The sequence below is a fragment of the Mytilus galloprovincialis genome, chromosome 7 (genome assembly GCF_965363235.1).
Source record: "Mytilus galloprovincialis chromosome 7, xbMytGall1.hap1.1, whole genome shotgun sequence".
NCBI lineage: Eukaryota > Metazoa > Mollusca > Bivalvia > Mytilida > Mytilidae > Mytilus > Mytilus galloprovincialis.
The window spans coordinates 39,364,714-39,386,910 of NC_134844.1; the positions used below are offsets into that span (position 1 = coordinate 39,364,714).

General features: G+C 31.2%; 1 protein-coding gene across 6 annotated transcripts in view; it reads left to right on the forward strand.

Moving 5' to 3' along the window:
* The window catches only part of LOC143082956 (uncharacterized), a 56,940-nt gene that overhangs the window by 17,414 nt on the left and 17,329 nt on the right, over positions 1-22,197 (forward strand). For 2 of the 6 annotated variants that reach the window (XM_076259011.1, XM_076259012.1), the window contains exon 1: positions 7,011-7,345. The exons of 1 other annotated variant lie outside the window; for it this stretch is intronic. In XM_076259011.1, the coding sequence (XP_076115126.1) occupies positions 7,250-7,345 (96 nt within the window). In that variant the 5' untranslated portion in view covers positions 7,011-7,249. Of the gene's footprint in view, positions 1-1,201; positions 1,587-7,010; positions 7,346-7,876; positions 8,000-10,752; positions 10,776-22,197 lie in introns of those variants that run through there. 3 more of the 6 variants (XM_076259016.1, XM_076259014.1, XM_076259017.1) reach the window with 3 other exon arrangements.

Below are 22,197 nucleotides of genomic sequence, written 5' to 3' on the forward strand. Positions count from 1 at the left end.
AACAAAGACTCACAAAACCAAAGGACATTTACATCAACAGTTATGAAAAATGAAAGACAAGAATACAAAAACTATCATAGAACAATAACACAATGACGGGATGTATAAGTACAGAGCCACGTCAAACGGATGCCATCTAAACAGACTAACCAGTAAAAGTACAATTCATGAAGATAAATTAAAGAATACCATAACACGTTAGATGATAAACAACGTCAGTATCAAATATCTATACTTCAAGACCTTTTTGTTATGTCAGTTGACGTTTTCGTTGCATATTCGGAGTTTATCTTAGATCAATCAATTTAATGTTTTACACTGGTTGACATGCATGATGCTTGTTTATCAGCCAAACATGTAATAAACAATCGATTAATCAAACAAACAAAATAAACTGAAAGTAATAAATTAAAATACATTAATTCATATAAACATTTTCCCCGTTAATAATCCTACTAAAAGCAGATTCAACAGCTTATATCTTTCAAATGCGTACATGTAACTAAGTTGAAGCAACTATGGCATGAAGTGATCGTTACAAATTGAAACCTTAGCATAATTGAATTATACCGTACATGTACAAGATAAAAAATAATTGAAAACTCGCAAACTCTCCTAATCATGGGTATTTTTGTTCGTTTGTTCGTTCACTTGTTCTTTTCTTGACATCCTATATATCAACTTGTTAAGACGACTTTTTTTTACATTTTTTTGATAATTAAAGATTATATAATACATAACTTTTGTTCCGGAAAATGACGTGTTGTTTTTTTTACAAATAGGCTAAACGTTGTTTATAGTAAACTGAATAAATCTCTGGGTGTCCATCAAAAGTAAACAAAAGCAGACCCCATGCATGGCATATCGAGTTCTGCATACTCTGAACTATATATATATATACCGATCTATTATGATTACTAAACCAATAAAACATCAGTTGTCTATTATCATATACGACTGATGTTATATGATAACAGTTATCATTATTATTTACTAAATTGATTTTAATCCATGCTTTAGATACACAAACTGCCATGCCTGTAGCGCCAGGTGTTAACTAGACGTTAATATATTGATGAATCTGTATTCAATATTTTATTTTATTTTCTAATACAAATAGTAAATATTGGCGAGTAGTGTTTAAGTTTATATCAGTTTAATTTGTTCCAATGAGTGATGTAATCATTACAAATCGCTCAAGAAGTTTTCTGTGACCAGGTTATATGCTTTTTGCATTATAATGCAAATTCCAGGCTTAATCGGGCACCTGCTTGGTGAGAAGAAGTAATAGACGGATAACTGGTCTTCTCGTTATAAATATTAATTCAGCTCTTGTGGTCGTAACACCCCAAGCTTCATCCTACCTGTGAAGTGAAAATTTAATAGGTTTTACAACTTTATTAAAATGTGTTTTATTTACTAAAATGAAATTTTAGAGGATATTTAGATTTTTGTGGGCGGGAACACACGAGGACTTAAACATTTAAATATGGATTCAAAATATATCATGTTTTATGGTTTACGTGGTTTACTTAGCTTTCTACAGTTTTGAATTATATTGGATACTTGAAAAAATAGTACATTAGGTAAGTATCATTAACTTTTATACATAGATTCATGTGATTGAATGTAGACTTTAATTTACTAATTAGCTGGAGACTTGGGGCAAATCAAACTTGTTCCATCAATTTTTAGTATTGACACACCACCCTCATGAATAGAACACTATTGACTAATATGCTATTATACAATTACAAATATTATGCTAATAGCAAATAAATCAAACAAATATACATGTAAATTGTACATGATTTATAATAAATACGTAGGAATACAAGCTCGGTGTATATACATGAATTCCCAATTGGTCATTGCAAGATTACGTTAAGAAAATATGATATATGTCTTAAGCTATTAGGATAAAGTTACTGATAGTCATGAGGAATGGGAGAAAGGTTTTATGTTTAGCATATTCTTATTTTATTTTTTGTGTGTGTTCATGTAAAAAATTACCAGGGGAGAGGGGGCACAATTACTTTACAAATATTTGACTGAATGAACTCCAGTCTCTAAAATATGACCTTATTTGTTTTTTGTATCATGACACATTTTAGTTGAATGGCAATTCGGCAATTATAATATGGCTAAGTCAATTACGAGGGTATTCAGTAACTCAATGACTTTAATATTATAATATTATATATTTATACTGAATATTTATTTCATATTAAAACAATCTTGTTAATGAGAGTTTTGACCATTTTACAAAGTCACCAAACTATACTTCTATTATTGTTGTTGGCGTAGATTAACTGTATTCATATATTTGATGTTTGTTTTGCAATGACGAGTTGTTTTCATTTGCTGGAATACTTCTGCATATTTTATTCAGGAAATATAGATATCAGTGGGTTTAACAGTACATCAGTGATACATCAAAGATTCATAACAGCTCTTTTATGACCGCATATTCGTCTACTGCATATATTTCATTGATAAACAACTATAATAGGTTGACGTTTGTAATACGAAGTAAAGAATATCTTGAGAATAGAAGAAATCTTTCATAATTTCAAATAAGGACTCGTGTGTATTAAGTGTAGTTTTCAATCGTCTCAAATTGGTTAAGTGATTTTCTTATACCAGAAATGTTGCAGATAGAAGGAAATCTACAGGGGCCTATTTCACAAAATAATCTTAATGTCTAAGATAATGTTAAGATCATCTCATCCGATGAGCCCTTAACATCCAATTTGCACACGCCAGTTGCTAAATGGTATTCTTTTCATTCCCGTAGTTCTCTATCTTGATACTTTATCTTATCGACTGGGTACCTCAAACACTGACAATACTCTTAAGTGTCTTATCGACTGGGTACCTCAAACACTGACAATACTCTTAAGTGTACTTTGAGCATGTTTAGGGTACATTTAAAAAAAACTTGTTATTAAGAAAAAGTTCTAAGACTAGTCATAACTATGAGTACCAATATAGTCTAATGGTCCAGAAGAAAAAACATCAATTTCATATATTTCATCTTGTCTTTATGTATGACAAAGAAAACGAAATAAGTAATATTTAAAAAGGTTTAAGAGTCTATCTAGATATCAGCCAGGTTAAAGAGTAATATACCCCACTCCATGTCTAGTTTGAGTTTCGAGTTCGAACGTTAACTTTGTGATCAAATTAAAGATCGAAACTTTCCTTTCGAAAATTAATATAATATTTTATCTTCAGATATCAAATGTCGATTTCAAACTTAAGATATCTTTCACCGATTTTTTGTAGTTGGGTTACAGTACTAACTCTTATTCACATGGACATGTAATCAGATTATGGAAAGTGTAGATTTTATTTTATCCATATAAATGTAATTTTTAAATAGAAGATCGTCTGCTGATCTCAAAATATTTGTATGATGTCGTTGGATTGACTTTTTAATGAACTTTATGAAATTTTATTTTTGTCTAGAATTTGTAAGTGAAAAATGCAATAACCGAAAAGAGTAGGTTTTTTTTATGTACGTAGACAAGCACTGTGGTCAAGTATCTAATTAATGGATAATCACTTTAACATTATGTTTGCGAGTTAGAATACACATAAATTCGACCACAACTCGTGTGTTTTTACAAAATCGCTTGAAAATGCCTTTAATTTACTTCTTTGTTACTATTCATTTATTGTGATGTTTTAAAACTAAGCCAAACAATATCAAGTTTGACCCAAAGTCATTACAACATTGGCTTCAGAAACTAAAAAGAACCACAATTAAACAATAACAACAACATGTTTTTAGTATATTGTAGATGTTGTGAAATATCAACTGCTTTACTAAGAACATAAATAAACATTTAGGGTTAATTTTTCAAGAAATCAGTTGTTGGGAAAGTCATCTAAACTATATTATTGATAAAGCTACGCCTCGTTTAAATCTTATGGTGAGTTTAAAGTTAAAGCTATCTCGTAAAAATCCACAAATTATATATATCAGCTTCATCAGGCCTCGAATATGCGGATACTGTGTCGGATAACATACCAATTTATTTAAAGGACAAACTAGAAAGCATTCAAATAGAAGCAGCTCGTATAGTCACAGGTGCCACTAAGCTTTGCTCTAAATCTAATCTTTATAATGATACTGGTTGGGTATCTCTAAGTGAAAGAAGATCCAGACATAAAATTAAATGTATTAAATTTCACGAAATGTTTCATGATCAAGCTCCTAATTATCTTTGTAGTCTCGTACATCAACGACTTTATCAAGTCTATAACTATAATACAAGAAGTGCATTTAATGTTCAAAATATGAACTGTAGAACTACCTTTTATCAAATTTTTTTCCTACCATCTGTTATTCGTGAATGGAACAGGCTTCCACAAGATGTAAGATGTAATCCTTCAAAATTTACACTTAAAAATTCTGTAAATCGAGATACTAAGAAAGTCCCTACATATTATAATGCTAGTTGTAGAAAAAGCCAAATACTTCACGTCAGACTACAGTGGCTTAAGGATTCCATCCTCTGTATATGTGGGCAAGTTGAGAGCAGCAAACACTATTTGCTAGAATGTCATAATTATAGACTCATCAGGACGCAATCAAATTCTACACTCTTCATATATAATAGGCAAACATTATTATCAGGTAGTGAACTGATCATTGATGAGGAAAACGAAAATATTTTTAAAGTTGTACAAAGATTAATTCTAGAAACAGGGAGATTCGGTCCATAACAATTATTTTTATGTCGATGTAGATTAATATGTTGATACTTTATTTAATGTAACCTTATTTTCGAAATATGTACATATTTCCCAGCTACATGGACCACAATTATTAAAAAAAATAAAATGAGTTGATCACATTTTTCGATCAAACTGACTTCTAAGTAACGGGCAAACCACAAAATATACCTGTTAAATAAGAATTGAAAATGATATTATACGAGTTTCTTATACTATGTTCCTTATAGTGTCATTTTTTAAAAGGAGACGGATTTATATAACTTAAGTTTTCTTGTTTCCGAATCCCTGTGTTTATGTTGTATAATTATACTTCGTGCACTTTTTTAAATAAAATATTGTTTAAACTAAACTAAAAAGAACCACAATTAGATGATTAAACAATAACAACATCAATATGTTTTCAGTATATTGTAGATGTTGTGAAATATCAGCCGCTCGACTAAAAAAGTAATTATATTGAGTACCTTAAATCGTTGCAATGGAATATTTATGTATTTTTTTTTAATATTTACTAAAATAAAATGAAGAGACGTGCTAATTTTAAACAGATAAAGCAATGCATATGTGATAGTTATGATATTTGATAAAAAAAAAAGAAAAAAAAAAGAAAATCTGTTGCTAGGTGACCTTTGAATATATAGTAAAAGCAGTATTTTGTCAAGGCCATCACTGATAGAAATTTAAATTTATTTACTGAAGGGGACAAACTCGCCCTAATCATACCATGTCCTTGACAATTTGCAATAATACATACAAATATCGTCAATGGTAAGCACAGAATGACTAAATCAATGTAAGTTTGTTTTCGAAGTTATAGAAGTGACAAAACAGTATTGCTGTAATTGCCTTCCATAGTTTTACACCTTTCCAAACACATGATTGGTTCATGCGCAACCCATCTCCAGCAAAGGTAAGACAAAAATAAATATATAAATGTCTGAAACCAAAAATAAATAACATTTTTTGGTGTTTTGTCTAAATCGTAGCTAATGCCCGTTTAAGTTGACTACATGAATTTAAAATTCAAACACTTAAACTCATTTTCAAGTTTCAATTGAATTTGAACCTGGGAGATATACAATTAGAAAACATACACGACTTACATATTATCATATCAGACAAGATTTTTACTGAACTAAGGAAACGCAGAAAACCTTTGCATGACTTTTGAAGTGCAGCAGTTGTTTTCACTGCAGTGATAATCAGTTTTCACCCATCTCACTACACATTGTCAATATAATTTTATTAAACAACAAGAAACATGTTGGTTTAACGTATAAATGACGGGGAAACGTGACTAATTCATTTCAGCTATTTTCACAATGACGTTGATTCGACAGAGACGAAACAACTTATCGTATTGAAAGCTAAACGAACGTCAGGGCATTATTTAAATTGTCAACAGATTGCGTAACTTTGAAGGAACTAATCTATTTATTCTAACATGTATTAAATATGCAATCAGAATTTAACTGGTTTTTAAAATGAAAGTAACACCTAGTCTCGTCTTTCTAAATGCGGTGCGTTCGAAGCACTTTTCTGGATTTTCCTTTAACTGGAACGCTCAAAACCAAAAATAGAAAAATGAAAACTGAAGATGCATAAATACTTTGTACTTGTATCATATTTGATGGGGTTATCTGACTAAAAGATAAAAGAAGGTGTGTTCACGCATAACCAAACCTACACTTCACAGATGATTAGTTGTAGCAAATAGCACTTGTAGTTTAATGGTTTACTTTTTTTTAAATTGTTACTTGGATGGAGAGTTGTCTCATTGGCACTCACACCACATCTTCCTATATCTTTTTCGAAATGTAAACAAAATGTTTGTGTTAACATATTGTATGTTATCTTGTATGCAAATGCATTTGTTATTAAAACCTGCCTTCCTTAAATTGTCTTTCGATCGATTGTGAATTTGTAAGTAACAGCTGAAGTTTGATTTTCACGATATTTATAAAGAAGACTTTACAGTTCATTACGCTATTATGCAACGCAAAAAAAAAAAAAAAAAAATCAAAGAATTTAAAAAAAAAAATAATTACGGACCCGTTCAATTTTTGTCAATCTCTATTATCAACATAAAACAATCAGTATCCTATAAAAATGTCAACAGAGACGTTAATTGCTAAAGAAATGCAACATGATAATTCAATTGAACTTCACAAAATTGTTGTCGTGTCAAATGACGTGGACTGCCTGTCGGTTTATTTGCTCAAGTTTGACATATTATTTTATAAGTTTGCAGACTTCCAATTTCTTCACAACAAATTGATAAAGAAATCAAAATCGCTTACATAAACTGGAAAGATAATTAATATATTTGTATATACCTCTCTGCACTGTATTAAAGTTAAAAGTTGAAGGACTATAGAGCTTGCAAGGCAATGTGAATACGTGTGTTTTGATTTTGTTCAATGTACAACATGCATTTATGTGAATTACAATGTATTTGGTAAATTTTAATTGATTAACTTCGAAGTTAATAAGCTACTCTGTCATGTGCGAAAGCAATGTGAACTTGATATCTGCAAGCATGTTTGAGTTTAACCTGTTGAAGTTTGAGGATACCATAAAGAAATTAAATAAGAAAAAGGTTAGTCTGGATCATCTATTTTTCAAATATGTGCTTTGCTTTGCTTTGTTGTTTTTTGTAATTTTTATTTTTACGGGGTGTCACAATTGGCACTTCGAAGTGTACTTAGTCCATTAATTTTGCTTTTCTCATCATGCCATGTATAATAATATTTACCTTTAAGGGCTGTTTAGCTGCTGTTTACTAGTTAATTTATCTCTCCAATCGCTATAGACATATTTAATAGATACATGTAGGTTGATTAATACGTTGATAAAACAATTTTGTTTTGTATCTTTACAATTCAGAAAACTGAACATGTAGAGAAAAGTTAGACAATTCGATTAAAATTCATTTTACAATCAGGTCTTTAATTTTTAAAACCTGTGTATTTGATTTCTTAATTGCTAAGTGGATGTTGATTTTGCTACCCTTATCGTATAACGTTTACAACTGACACCGTTGGCAGGTTGAACATTGATACAACAGATAAATATTCTTAATCAAATATTTGCTCATTTGTATCCCTGTTAATTGCTTACATGTACACAGATTCATGATCCAAACAAACCAACCCTCATATTGAAAACATGGAGTAAAATAATGCTAAACTGAAGTAGTGTCTGAAATTTGCAAATGAGAAAAAAAAATCCATGCAATTCGCATTCATGAGCGGTAAGTCGAAATTGAAGTACTGCCAATGTCTCTATTTTATTTGTTTCACTTGCAGGGTCAAAATCGACAAGTTGTTGAAACCCACCACTGGCGGATCTAGAAATTTTCATAAGTGGGGGCCCACTGACTGCGCTAAAAGGGGGCCCGCTCCAGTCACGCTTCAGTGATTCCCTATATAAGTAACCAATTTTTTTCCCAAAAAGGGGGGGCCCGGGCCCCCTGGCCCCCCTCTAAATCCGCCTCTGCCCACGAGGTAACAATTAAATAACATAAATAGTTGATCAATGGTTTAAAATGTATCGATCAACATGTTAGTCAAGAAACATTGTAATAGACATCATATTGCAAATTGTATTTTTTTGTTTTGTATTTTTTGCAGTGAAAGACACCGTTTGTCTAAAATAATTTTATATGCTAAAGGATACATTGTTTAAAATGTTCTTTTAAGGACATCTTTGTTGTTTAAAAAAAAACGTTTCAAATTTATCAGTTTTCAGACCCCCCCCTCCTTTATAACATTGATGATTTATACACATGTTAAGAATAACGTTATAATGTTGTATGGAAAATGTTAGAAACATGGACGTGTTAAACTGTGAATAAGGGCAAATTTTGAAGAGAAATGATTTTTAACCGATTTTGATTCTATTTGGAGCGTCAGCGCTTCTGATGTACACAGTTATATATACAAAATATGCCTTAATTGTATCTTTGAAGAAATTCTAAGATTCAACTTTAATTCTCAACCAAATACATTTTCTTAATTCTAATATGACATTATTATGGTCAAATTATATTAAATTATTTTTTTGCCAACAAAATTTGAATCAATCCAAATTTTCGAACAAGGAAATACATGTATACACAAAGCAAATCCTGAACGATATAAAAATCATGATTGAAATTTTCAACCTGCGCGATGTATAATTGTTCTTTATTACATGGAAGACATACATGAATTATAAGGCGAAAGAACTTGATACAGATAGTTAAGTTGATTGTCGGGTACAGATATAATTATTTGTAAAATTTGTAAAATACATGGTAAATTTGATTTGTACATGCTTACTATTCATCCGCAAAGTGTAAGTTGGTGCAAATAAATGTAAACCACAATTTAGTACATGCCTGTCAATCATAATTATCATGATACGAGTTTAAATAACCTAATCTTCATTATATATGAATGAAGCATACAATGTTGTCAAGCATCAATCATCTTTGAAGATGTATTTTACAAGGTAATTGAAAGCTAAAGAAAACAAATACTGTATGAGCATATTGTTTGCCATATGATATTTATAAGTTAACCTCACTAAGATTGATTTGGCTATTATATAAGGTACTTTTTGGTCATTATAAGTTCTTCGACAATTTCGGTTCTATACATTCTTGGCTCTTTTCAATACCCAGCTTTAAACGTTCATTAACTATGTGTTTGCTTTGTATCACATACCCAATTTATTCGTTCATTGTGTGTTAATTTGTGTTTCTACGTTTTTTGATTGAGTTAAGCTTTCCAATGGAAATTTTAAAGTGTGCCTTTTTATGTTGTGATGTTATACTATTGTTTCAGAGAAGGGAGAAGGTTTTGTACCAATAAAACGTTTAATCCCGCTGCATTTTTTTTACACTTGTTCTAAGTCAGGAATCTGTTTATGTGGTTTTTAACTGTTTCTCGTTTCTCGCTTTTATATAGATTAGACCGTTGGTTTTCCTGTTTGAATGGTTTAACACTAGTACTTATTGGGCCCTTTATATCTTGCTGTTCGGTGTGAGCCAAGGCTCTGTGTTAAACTGTATCTTGACCTATAATGGTTTACTTTTATAAATTGTTACTTGGATGGAGAGTTGTCTCATAAGCACTCATAACACATCTTCCTATATCTACAATAAATCAAGAAAAGCGCTTTTAATGCATGACATTTATAAAGCGTTGTTTTTATTTTAAAAGTATTCTTAAATTTCGTAGTGTCCTTACTGAGATAAAACTGAAAACATGTGAAAATGTCAGGCTATATTTTGCCCTATAAATTATCATTTGGTTCAACCTTGAAGATTTGAGTATCACATGATACCAATTTGTACAACCTGAAAGTAGGCATGAAATGGAATAAAAGGACTAAACCCTAACTTAACATAAAAATGTGAACTACAGGTTGGTGCATATGTTTGATTTAGTTTGATCACCACTGCATCAGTACACATGAATTAATATATGTCTTGTATATCGATTATCATCCCAAACTGTTCACTTCACCTTCTTTTCTTTTCTTTTTGAATCGAAATCAATACTAGATTTATTATTTGGACAGTGTGCGCAACTCTACATAATAATGATTACATGTGTACATGCATTTAAAGGGATGTAAACATTAATGATTTCAAGATTTTCAAGATTTTATTGTACACTCTGACAGTTTACACTGTTACAAGAGGCAGATATACATAATATACAGCTTGACAGAAGTGGTATGATAACAGAACAAAACTGAAATAAACATAATAAAAGAAACGAGTGTTTTCCCATAGGTCTGCTATATATTGACCTTAAATAAATTATAAATTTAGTATAGAAGAGAGATGAGGGTCCTCAGAGTAATGGTCATTATGGTTAATTGGCGTGTATTATATTGATACAACTCTTTGGAGGAAATATTAATAGTTATCATTTTAAATCGACATTGAAACGAAAAGATGAAGATTGTAGCCAGTACAAATATAAGAAAGCAAGGCTAATAAGCAGAAAAAGATCATCGTGTATCAATATTTAAAGGTAGTTGGTTTATTTGTTCATTTATATGAAACTAAGACAATGCATAATTAGAACAAAGTTAATTTAATACTTACCAACGTATAAAGGGTATCGATAATGTTTAAAACAATACATAGAAACTTAACATATTAGAAAGATGCAAAAGATATGGATATATTCAGTGAGCTCACAAGTCGAGAAACTGACAATGCCACGGCAATCGAACGAAAAACGATCAAATTATTCGGCATATACAACATCTCAGTATTTTCACGCAAACAATAAAATGACATCATATATAAGAACATGCGGTTGGTATTTTGACAACTAACATGACAGTCTAGTATTTAGCAACCGTGAAGCGTAGGACCGGAGTAAACTTATTTCAGATTTTTTATAACGCAAATAACCGATGATATTCTCTAACATAAGCTGTAAATCATTGTATTTTTTTGTATTCCAACAGCGATAGTACACCTTTAATCATTCAATTACAGAAATGTCCTAACCCATTTTACTCTATTGAAGAGGGGAAAAAATGTAAAATGTTTGGATAATCAATTATCACAGAAACAAGCTACATTAATTTGAAATAAATAGGACATTTAAAAGCCGAATCATACGCACTACACTTACCGATTTATATATAATGTTCGGAATTAGCAAAAACCGCCTGATGGTGTCGGGAGTTTCACTGCAGTATGCTTACCTCGATGCAGGAGGTCATGGGTTTAATCCCCAGTCGGTTCAAAGCAACGACTAAGAAATGAGTATTTGCTAATTAGTATTTGCTGCTTCTCTGCTTAGGAGTAAGGCAAAAGACTGATCGGATAGGCGACAAAAATGTGTCCAAGTTGGGTGACATGGCACCCTACAGACTATGGTCTTGTGAAGTATCACACTAAAATCTGATTCATTGTAGCTCAAAGCAGTATTCATAAATTCATTTCACATTACAGCCGATTGCATTAAGTGTGTAGGTAAAGGTTATATATGGTTAGATTGCTTGCTAGCTGAACCGTAAAGTCATTAATAGGTAAGATAAACTACCCTCTTTTCGAAGAAGCCTAGTCCTACAGACAGACAGATAGATTGGTTATCTGTCAGACTAGTCTACTCTTAAAGGAGGGTAGTTTACCTAACCTAACCATGACTTCACAGGTTCAGCTAGAAAGCAAGCTAACCATACATATTCTCAATTGTGACCGGTTGTAAAATGTTTTTTTGTCTAGAACATATGTAGTACTTGCCACTGGAAGTTTAAAAGCCACCTACTCTGTACCATCATATTGCATTGTGTGAGATGCATCAAATTTATCAGAATGATTTTCCTTGAACCCTGTCTGTTACTGTAATTATTGTGTATTTTAGAAATTTAGATAGTGATTCTTTCTTAAATGATTTATGAATCGAATCCCCCATTATTGTATTTACTGGCATTTTGGCCTTGTATTTTGTATTTACAAGTGCTATAGATATGTAATGACCTGTGAAAAGATTAAAGACTTGTTAAACAAGAATGGAGGCATTGACTTCTTGTTAAAAGAGAAACCATTCAACGGAATAAATGAAAAATAAAACTGTTACCAAACAACATATTATTATAGAAATTATCACACTACTTGACGTTATACTTACTATATAAATGATAACATAAATAAACATTAAGCAGTTGGTATAACCGTTGTTCTATGATATTTATTAGTTAAACCTTGGACGAAGTTCTTTTATATACATAAAACATGAACAAACATTCAAAGAAATTGTTTCACATATTGCAATTTGAGGCGTTTTACATCTGAATTTAATATACAGTGTGGAAAAGGCTCATTGTTACAGGTCGCATGCTTAAATTCAGGTTGTTTGTGATATTTATCATCTGACTTCCATATATCAAGAGAGGTTAAAATTTATAATTCAATAGTTCTGTTCATCCGTAGATAATAGATTTCGATACTGAGCTTCTATGATGTTTTTATATTACCTAATTCCTTGATTTATTTCCTAATGCCTATGTATGTTCCAATATTGGACGATAACATTGCTATACATGACAAGAAGGTCGTAAGGGTCAGCCTGTTAATGTCTTGAATGAGAATGAAACTAAAAGCATGCATGTCAATTGAAGTTTCTATTACGCTAAATGTATTGCATTTAACTCAATAAATGTCTCCCACATTTTATGTTATATCGTATCAATTATTTACTTGAATTGATAAACAATTCCGTGGAATGTATTTGTATATCATAAAATAATGCAAAATGATTTATCAAATACATAAATCGACAGTTGAACTTAAATAATAAAAGATGATGAATTAATGAATGTCATAAATTATTCTATAGAATCTCCTGAAAACCAGAATTAAATGTTTAAAACGTTTATGGATTTGAAAGCTCAGTAACTTAACAAAAAGGAATCTTCCTAAAATTTTTTGGTAAGACATTTTGTTTAGTATTTTTTGTTGTATACTCGATCTTTTTACTGTGACGATATGTTATCTCTGTGATCATATACAATGAACCTTTATATAAAGACATTGTAAACGGTGCGTGCAGCCGAGTTTACCATCAATGTGTGACGAAGATCGCGTTACTCAAACAAAGTAAAGTATATTGTAAGCTATTGTCTGCATGGTCATCCCTTTTTTCTTTTGACGGTGATATTGTATGATTGTCTTAACTCGTAGTTTTCGTTGTCCCTTTTATGTGGTTCTTCCTTTTTTTGAAGGTCAGAGAATCTGCTGGTTCACATATGGTGAAAGTCTATTAGAAATGTATGACAATGTGTATACATAGTTATATCTGTTTGGATTTTTTTTGAAGGTCAGAGAATCTGCCGATTCACATATGGTGAAAGTCTATTAGAAATGTATGACAATGTGTATACATAGTTATTATATCTATTTGGATTTTAGGGAGAAGAAATGTGACTATGTTACAGTTGTTGCATCGTAATCCTGGTTTGAATTCCGTCCCAGACAATCAAAAACAAAACAAAAGCAATCAGATTCACGTAATACTTTAAGTTAATTCTGTTTTATCCCTAACTATACATATTCTGTTCAAATTACTTAAGTATTTGACGTTTCCTATAAATCGTAGATCAAGCGTACATTACTGGATTGGTGCCCTCTTGATTAAAACGCAAATTAAAAGAACTACCGTATACGTCCATTTTAAAGCGTACAATAACCCCGATATTTGCAAAGAACAAGATCGGTATCCACATTTCATGGAAATAATTCCATTCTTTAAACGAAAATATTTAAAAGATATTTCCATTAGAGGCTGTCGTAACATAAAAGAAAATCAGATTTCGAACCATGTTACTGTTATTTCATGGCATATTCCAAAGATAGTTTAATGAATGACGGAATGTATTTTTCCCTAAGGAGTGCATTTGTGATAATTCAATAAAAGGTTTAAGTAGATATTCAATTTTAAACACTAAATTAATCACGACCAATTCTAGTAGGGGAAAATTCTCATCAAATTTTTTTAATATGACATTTTGTTTTTGTTCATTAAGTTACACAATATTTTAGTTTAGAAAGTTAACTTCATTCATATACAGTTAATCTAGCATAAAAGAGTTGACGAATTTCATAAGAATCGGCCAATCAACAAAGACATTCTTTGAAATAATTTGGAAGTCAAATCTTCAACTTAATCTTTAACATGAATGTGTCCAAAGTACACAGATGCCACACTCGTACTATCATTTTCCATGTTGAATTGACAGTGAAATTGGGGTCAAAAGTCTAAATTGGCTTTATCAAAAAGATCATACCATAAGTAACATGTGTACTAAGTTTCAAGTTGATTTGACTTCAGCTTCATCAAAAACTACCTTGACCAAAAGTTTAAACTGAAGCGGGACAGATGGACGAACAAACGGACGGACGGACGGACGCACAGACCAGAAAACATAATGCCCCTCTACTATCGTAGGTGGGGCATAAAACAAATGTCAAATGTAACAACTTGCATCTGCGTATTATGTTTTTCAACATGTAGTTTATTATTCTGTGTTACTCAGATAAAATAAATTATTATTTGTATGAATCCTGGTACGTACTTTAAACATTTCTAAATCAACCAGCTAACACTTCTCTAAGATCCAAGCATTTTTCAATACTTTATAAGCCAGAAGTTTTTACAACGTTTTCTGCCATGTATGGTGGTTTAGTAAGGAATAATTGGATTTTGTTTGTGTTATTATTCTTAAGGTTGAAATTTATCTTTAAAGCATATGATACTGAATATTCCTGCAGATAGCTTTAACGCACCACAACTCCTAGTTCTACCAAACATCCAGATTTTATTAAATATTTTATACCCACATATATGATTCCTTCACAGAAGAAATGTCATGAAGGCAAACATCTCTTTTTGTCCAATTTCATAAATTGCTATCTTGCTAAGCAACTCAAAAGTTCATATTATGCTACTTCTAGTAATACACAAACAGCTATTAGTTTGTGACGAAAAATTTAGATAAAAAAAAAACAACCAAACCAATGACTCTCTCGAAAAATATTCTTCAATTCGATTTCATTATTGATACATGATCTCTTAATAAAATTTTGACTTGCTGACAGCATCAATATTATCTAAATCAAAATCTGCAACCAAATTTTCATCAAGAAAATTCGGTCATAATTTAATAATGACTTATCAAAATCTTTAAACAAGTAAACTATTTCTCAATAACAATCATCCTTGAAAAATATGAAACATTTAGGATGAGAGAAGTAGAAATATGAAAAAGATGAATGATATTGAAAAAAATCTTTTTTTTGTCGACACTGTATATCTCAACTACAAACCTCATGTTCCAATGCTAAATCGTAGGTTCTAATCATATATCAGATCTTTAAAATCATATTACTGAATTAATTTCAAAATTTAAACTCATTACCGCGTCCTCTAATAAAATTGCTTTCCATTTCAAATGACTTGTTATAGAATTAATAACATAGACATTCAGAATGAAATGCAAATATCATTCAAGTTCATGTTGAAACAACAGTTGCAGCTAGACAAAGATAATTATATATATAGATTTTTTTTATTTATTTAATAAAAAAAATTACAAATTCTAATCAGTCTTTTGCTGTCATAACATGATTGCAATTATTTACAATCATTTCACTTATGGTGCGTGGGAGAGATATTGCTGTAAAGCGTATGATTGATATCAAGCTCAATGCTATCATTTGGAGTTCTGCCATTTAATAGATCAATGATGATTTGGTGTGAGTGCCAATAAGGCAACTCTCCATCCAATTCCCAAATTGGAAAAGTAAATCATTATAGGTTAAAGTATATCATGATCAAAGTACTGTCTTAACCCAGAGCCTTGGCTCACACCAAACAGCAAGCTATAGAGGACCCTAAAATGACTATTGTAAAACCATTCAATCAGGAAAACCAACGGTCTAATCTATATAATAAAGGGCTGCGCTTTAGCGCATGATACGCCCGTTGCTCTTTTAACTTGTCTTTTATGCTTTAAATGAATTTATATGATCAACTAGAAATATATATACAAATCAAAAGGGATGTTACATTAATATATTCACCAAAGTTTCATAAAATCCCCCTTTTTAAAGATAAAAATTCATTACTTAAGAAAAGGTAAAATCTAAAATTTATAAAAATGGAAAGGGAGCTTATGTCAATAGATATAAACAATTTATTAAAGTTGCATAAAATTTTGTAAAAGTGTTAGTTATTGTCCCAAAATTGGAAAATCCCCCCTTTTTTAAGCATAAAAATTCATAACACGGAAATGTAAAATCTGAAATTTATAAAAATTGAAAGGGAGCTTACATCAATAGATATAAACAATTCACCAAAGTTTCATGGACATTGGTGAAAGCCTTTTTGAGTTATTGTCCGAAGTGTTGAAAATCCCCCTTTTTTTTATGAATAAAGCCCCATAAATCCAAAACTTAAAATCTGAAATTTATAAAAATTGAAAGGGAGCTTACATCAATAGATATAAACAATTCACCAAAGTTTCATGGACATTGGTGAAAGCCTTTTTGAGTTATTGTCCGAAGTGTTGAAAATCCCCCTTATTTATGAATAAAAGCCCCATAAATCCAAAACTTAAAATCTGAAATTTATAAAAATTGAAAGGGAGCTTACATCAATAGATATAAACAATTCACCAAAGTTTCATGGACATTGGTGAAAGCCTTTTTGAGTTATTGTCCGAAGTGTTGAAAATCCCCCTATTTTTTATGAATAAAGCCCCATAAATCCAAAACTTAAAATCTGAAATTTATAAAAATTGAAAGGGAGCTTACATCAATAGATATAAACAATTCGCCAAAGTTTCATGGACATTGGTGAAAGCCTTTTTGAGTTATTGTCCGAAGTGTTGAAAATCCCCCCTTTTTTATGAATAAAGCCCCATAAATCCAAAACTTAAAATCTGCAATTAAAAAAAAACGAAAGGGAGCTTACGTAAATAGATATAAACAATTCACTTAAGTTTCATGGAAATTGGTGAAAGCGTTTTTGAGTTATTGTCCGAAGTGTGGACGACGGACGGACGGACGGACGGACAGACGGACGGACGGACGGACGGACGGACGGACAGACGGACGGACAACGGTATACCATAATACGTCCCGTCTAAAAGACGACGGGCGTATAAAAAACGAGAAACACTTGTGAACCACATCAACAAGCGACAACTACTGAACTTCAGATTCCTTCAAGAATTAAGTTTGACTAACAATTTAGAAACCCTATTGAGAATTTCCATTGAGAAATTTAGAAATTGTCAAGAAATGTCTACGAAATTTCCACAGACAAATTAGAATTCAGACTGATGATTTGGCTTCAAAAATGCCTCAGCAGGATAAAATTATAATTCTAATAAGACGTGCTTCTTTCGCTTTGTAAACAACACTGTGATAAAATTCTCGATATATCTATACTTAGCGCAGACTCAGAGATATACATAATAATGGCTGTTACAATATACTTCCCACGTAATCTACATGTATTGGAACCTATTTGCAGACCCTTTGCCGATTTTATTGTTTTAAAAAGTTCAATTAAAAAAAGACAAAATAACTGTTATTCTTATTCGGATGCATAATAAAAAGAAATAATGCACAAGAGCTCGAAGAAATCAACAAAATAAAAATAAAATAAAATTCCACGAAAGTCAATTTTTTTACGCATTTAAGTCATTTTAAAACATGACGTCATACAAATGAAACCGCTAAAGTTGAAAGTTTTCTGTTACGTGAACCATCGAAATTCGTATGATATTGAATTAAAACTGATTTTTTGAGGTAGGTTTTGTTTTATTTTCTATTCTATTGCGTTATTTGCATATTTACTAATTTCAGCAAGTCAACATGGTGGCTCCTTAGTTACGAAATGTCAACTTTGGATTTGACGGAAGCTTATTTGTCCTATTAGAATCGAAATAATTCATGGAAACCATAGATTGTTGGAAATTTACACATGGTCTGGGCCGTGATATTCGTTAATTTTATTTCTCGCTAACGCACAGGATAAAATTCGAATATCACGGCCCATGCCATGTGTAAATTTCTAACAATCTACGGCTTCCATGAATTATTTCTTAATTAAATGCGACAGAAGATACCGAAGGGACATTAAAATCTATCAAGTCTAAATTGAAAATGACAAGGCAAAATACGAAGATGACCAAAAGACAAACACATTGTATTGTAATTACTAAGATCTACGTTGTTCAAGTTTCCTTTGCATGGCTTTTCTACTACAACTACGTATACTATACTTATTCTTCAATTCATATCACGAGTAAATCACTGTCTCGATTTTCGTTTTATAACACCCCCAAGACTAAAAACTAATCATTTATGCAAATAAAATGCAAAAATAAGATAAGATATTTAAATATACATAAATGAAGACTTGCGTGTGATTTCATTGTAATTAATAATCATTTTGATAGTCACACTAAATGTTACATTTCTTTGACTTTTTTGTGTTGTTCAGACGTACTATCATAGAACTAAACAATAGCACGGTTTATTCGAGTTCTCGTTATTTTGATCTGTGTGTTTCAAGTGTATATTGGAAATACTAGACGACAGTCACATTCTCCAGTCACAGAATATTGACAAAAGGTAAATATTGAGTGCTTTATATATTCTTAATGTAATCTTCTATTTATCTGAAAGATTTGCCCATAATACAAAGTGCATATCGTGTATATGTATTCCTTAAATAAGTTGAAAAATTATAAGCATATGGAATTTTGTTAGAAAGGTTTCGTCAAATAAACTCATCATAGATACCAGGACTAAATTTTGTATATACGCCAGACGCGTGTTTCGTCTACAAAAGACTCATCAGTGACGCTCGAATCCAAAAAAGTTTAAAAGGCCAAATAAAGTACGAAGTTGAAGAGCATCGAGGACCAAAATTCCTAAAAGTTTTGCCAAATCCAGCTAAGGTACTCTATGCCTGAGGTAGAAAAGCCTTAGTATTTCAAAAATTCTTAATTTTGTAAACAGTTAATTTATAAATATAACCATATCAATGATAATTCATGTCAGCACAAAAAGTTCTGACTACTGGGCTGGTGATACCCTCGGGGAAATAAATCTCCACCAGCAGTGGCATCGACCCAGTGGTTGTAAATAAACTCCTCATAGATACAAGGACTAAACTTTGTATATACGTCAGACGCGCGTCTACAAATATTCAATCAGTTCAAGGTATGTGACAAACTATTTGTTTATAAGATTTAACGAGCATTGGCTGTATATAACATTTTCAATTATATACCAATAGGTAAAAGCTACTATTAAGTGATTTATTTCCTAATTGTTCCTCAGTTTTGAATTTGCGAGATGAACATGATAGTTTAAGTGACTTTTCTAAATGGTTTTTGTAAATATGTTCACTTAAAGTCTTAATTGTCGTTTCTTTATCGCTTAATATTTTAAATTATTATTTTTGGAATTAAACAAAATCTGAAACATTGTCTTTTTCGATTGTAAGTCCACGGTATAATATTCGATAAACCATTTATGGATGAGACTATAGCAAGTACACACATTATTTTGTGTTAATAGACATAGTTTAGTGTTATTGTTTTACATTTTTCAATGACAATCGAAAATGATTTGACACCGAGCTTCATATGTTCGATTTTAAGGATGGGTAAAACAATTTTTTCGTAAATGTAACAAATAGCTCAGATACACTCTCAAGTGGTGATAAAAAAAGGCAACAGTAGTATACCGATGTTCAAAACTCATAAATCGATAGAAAAAAACCAAATCCGGGCCATAAACCAAAACTGAGGAAAACGCATAAATATAAGAGGAGAATGGCGACGCAACATTAAATTGTAACACACATAGAAAAGAACTAAGCATTAGACAAAATCCGATGAGAATAACAAATATAACATCAAAACTAAATACATGATAAATTTGCGCGAAAAAATGATATGATCATTACATGAACCGTCAGATAAGGAATGTATCTCCCTCATGCAAAGCTCTGATTCCTTTCACGGATTTGGCTGTACTTTTTGGACCTTTTGAATTATAGCTCTTTATCTTTTATATAAGCTTTGGATTTCAAATATTTTGGCCGCGAACGTCACTGAAGATACATGTATTGTCGAAATGCGCATCTGGTGCAGGAATATTGGTACGTTGAATGTTATTACTTCAACTACTAGCTGCAGTTTAAGTTGTATATATTTTAAGATAAAATATTTCCATTTATTCGGTTATGAATAAAACTTTTTTTCTATTATATTTTAGAAAATGGAGAAGTTTAAACTCGGCTTTTTGAAATCAACACTGATGAACAGCTCACTTCATTCATCCCAAACATCTCCATCATTAGCACAGAGCGGTTTGGTGAGAGAAACAATGGAGACCCATCCATAACCATATAATTGACATTTCATTACAAAAAATATTATAATATTTAATAATGGAACTTTTTTGATGTCACTACATTGCAGTTATAGGATAACACACGGTACTATGGTACACGGAAATGAAACGAATTGATTCTTGTTACAATTTCATAAACCAATTTGAAAGATCAATTAAGCCGGTCTTTACAAGTATTTGATGATGTACATATATTATATTAAGTTTGTACTGGCTAACTTTTGAATTTAGAGGCAGTCGTTCTGATATGCCACAATTAGACTAAATTGAATTCATGCATCATCTATATAAACTCATCAGAGATACCAGGATTGAAATTTTGTATTATATCACTTTACTTATGTTATTGCGTCACAGTAATTGTTCAATGGCGGCATGTCCCGCGGTTGACCTGGTGATAACCGGTGTAACTCATTTATGAAAAAAAAAGCAACTCGACATTGTTCTATTTTCTATGAACATCATTGGTTTGGGTTATAATACATCCCGAGGTGTTAAGAGAGTTATGGTGATATGCGTATTGTTATCATCAATAGTCGACCGCAATGACGTGCGAGAATAATGAAAAATATTCATTGAATGCAACAGGTCAAATGAGAAAGAGAGGCAAAACATACCGTAGCGACATTACAACTCACGAAACAACAGTACACACACCGCAACATAGAAAACTATTGTCTGAGCAACACGAACTTCACCAAAAAACAAACAAAAACTCCACTAAAACCCAAAGAAAGACCAACTGCTTAAGCAAACTTAGAAGCGATCTCTGGTGCTTAAATTCTAACATAGACGCAACGATGTGATAAAAAAAAGTTCTCTGATCTGTATAGAACGTGACGTTGTTTTAAATTGATTGTAGTTTTGGGTATCTTGTGATAGATCCCACTCTTGTCGAAATTGACTTCGTATTTATCACTTATAGTCGTTAGGAAGCCATCTCAACATTGGTCTCACTAGAGGACTAGAGAAACAGGAATTTAAAATGAACATTTCATTGGAGAGGCCCCTCATGGGGGGTCCTAGTAATCACATAATCACCATTTTTTTGCCAATATAATCACATAATCATTAAATATTTGCTTATCTTTAGTAATCAAATAATCATAAACTAAAAATACAGTCCTAGGTAATCAAATAATCATGAAATATTTGGCTTAATAATCAAATAATCATTAAAAAAACGGCCAAGTAATCACATAATCAAAAACCCCATGAGGGCCCTCATTGGAACACTCTTGTCAGAAATGGGGTTTCTGATACAAAAGTGTTCAGTTAACAAGTACATATTTTATGAAAATATTATAATGGTATTCAAATAAATATGTATTAAATATTATAATTATATGTTTGCTTGTTAATAGTATATTGGATTTTAACCTATATTATACTTATTATGTAATTTTTAAAATTAACAGTAAAACATTTTTCTCAAAGTCTATATTCCAAGATTTTGAAGTATTGTTGCTTATAAAGATGTTATTTCAGAGTTTTGACGT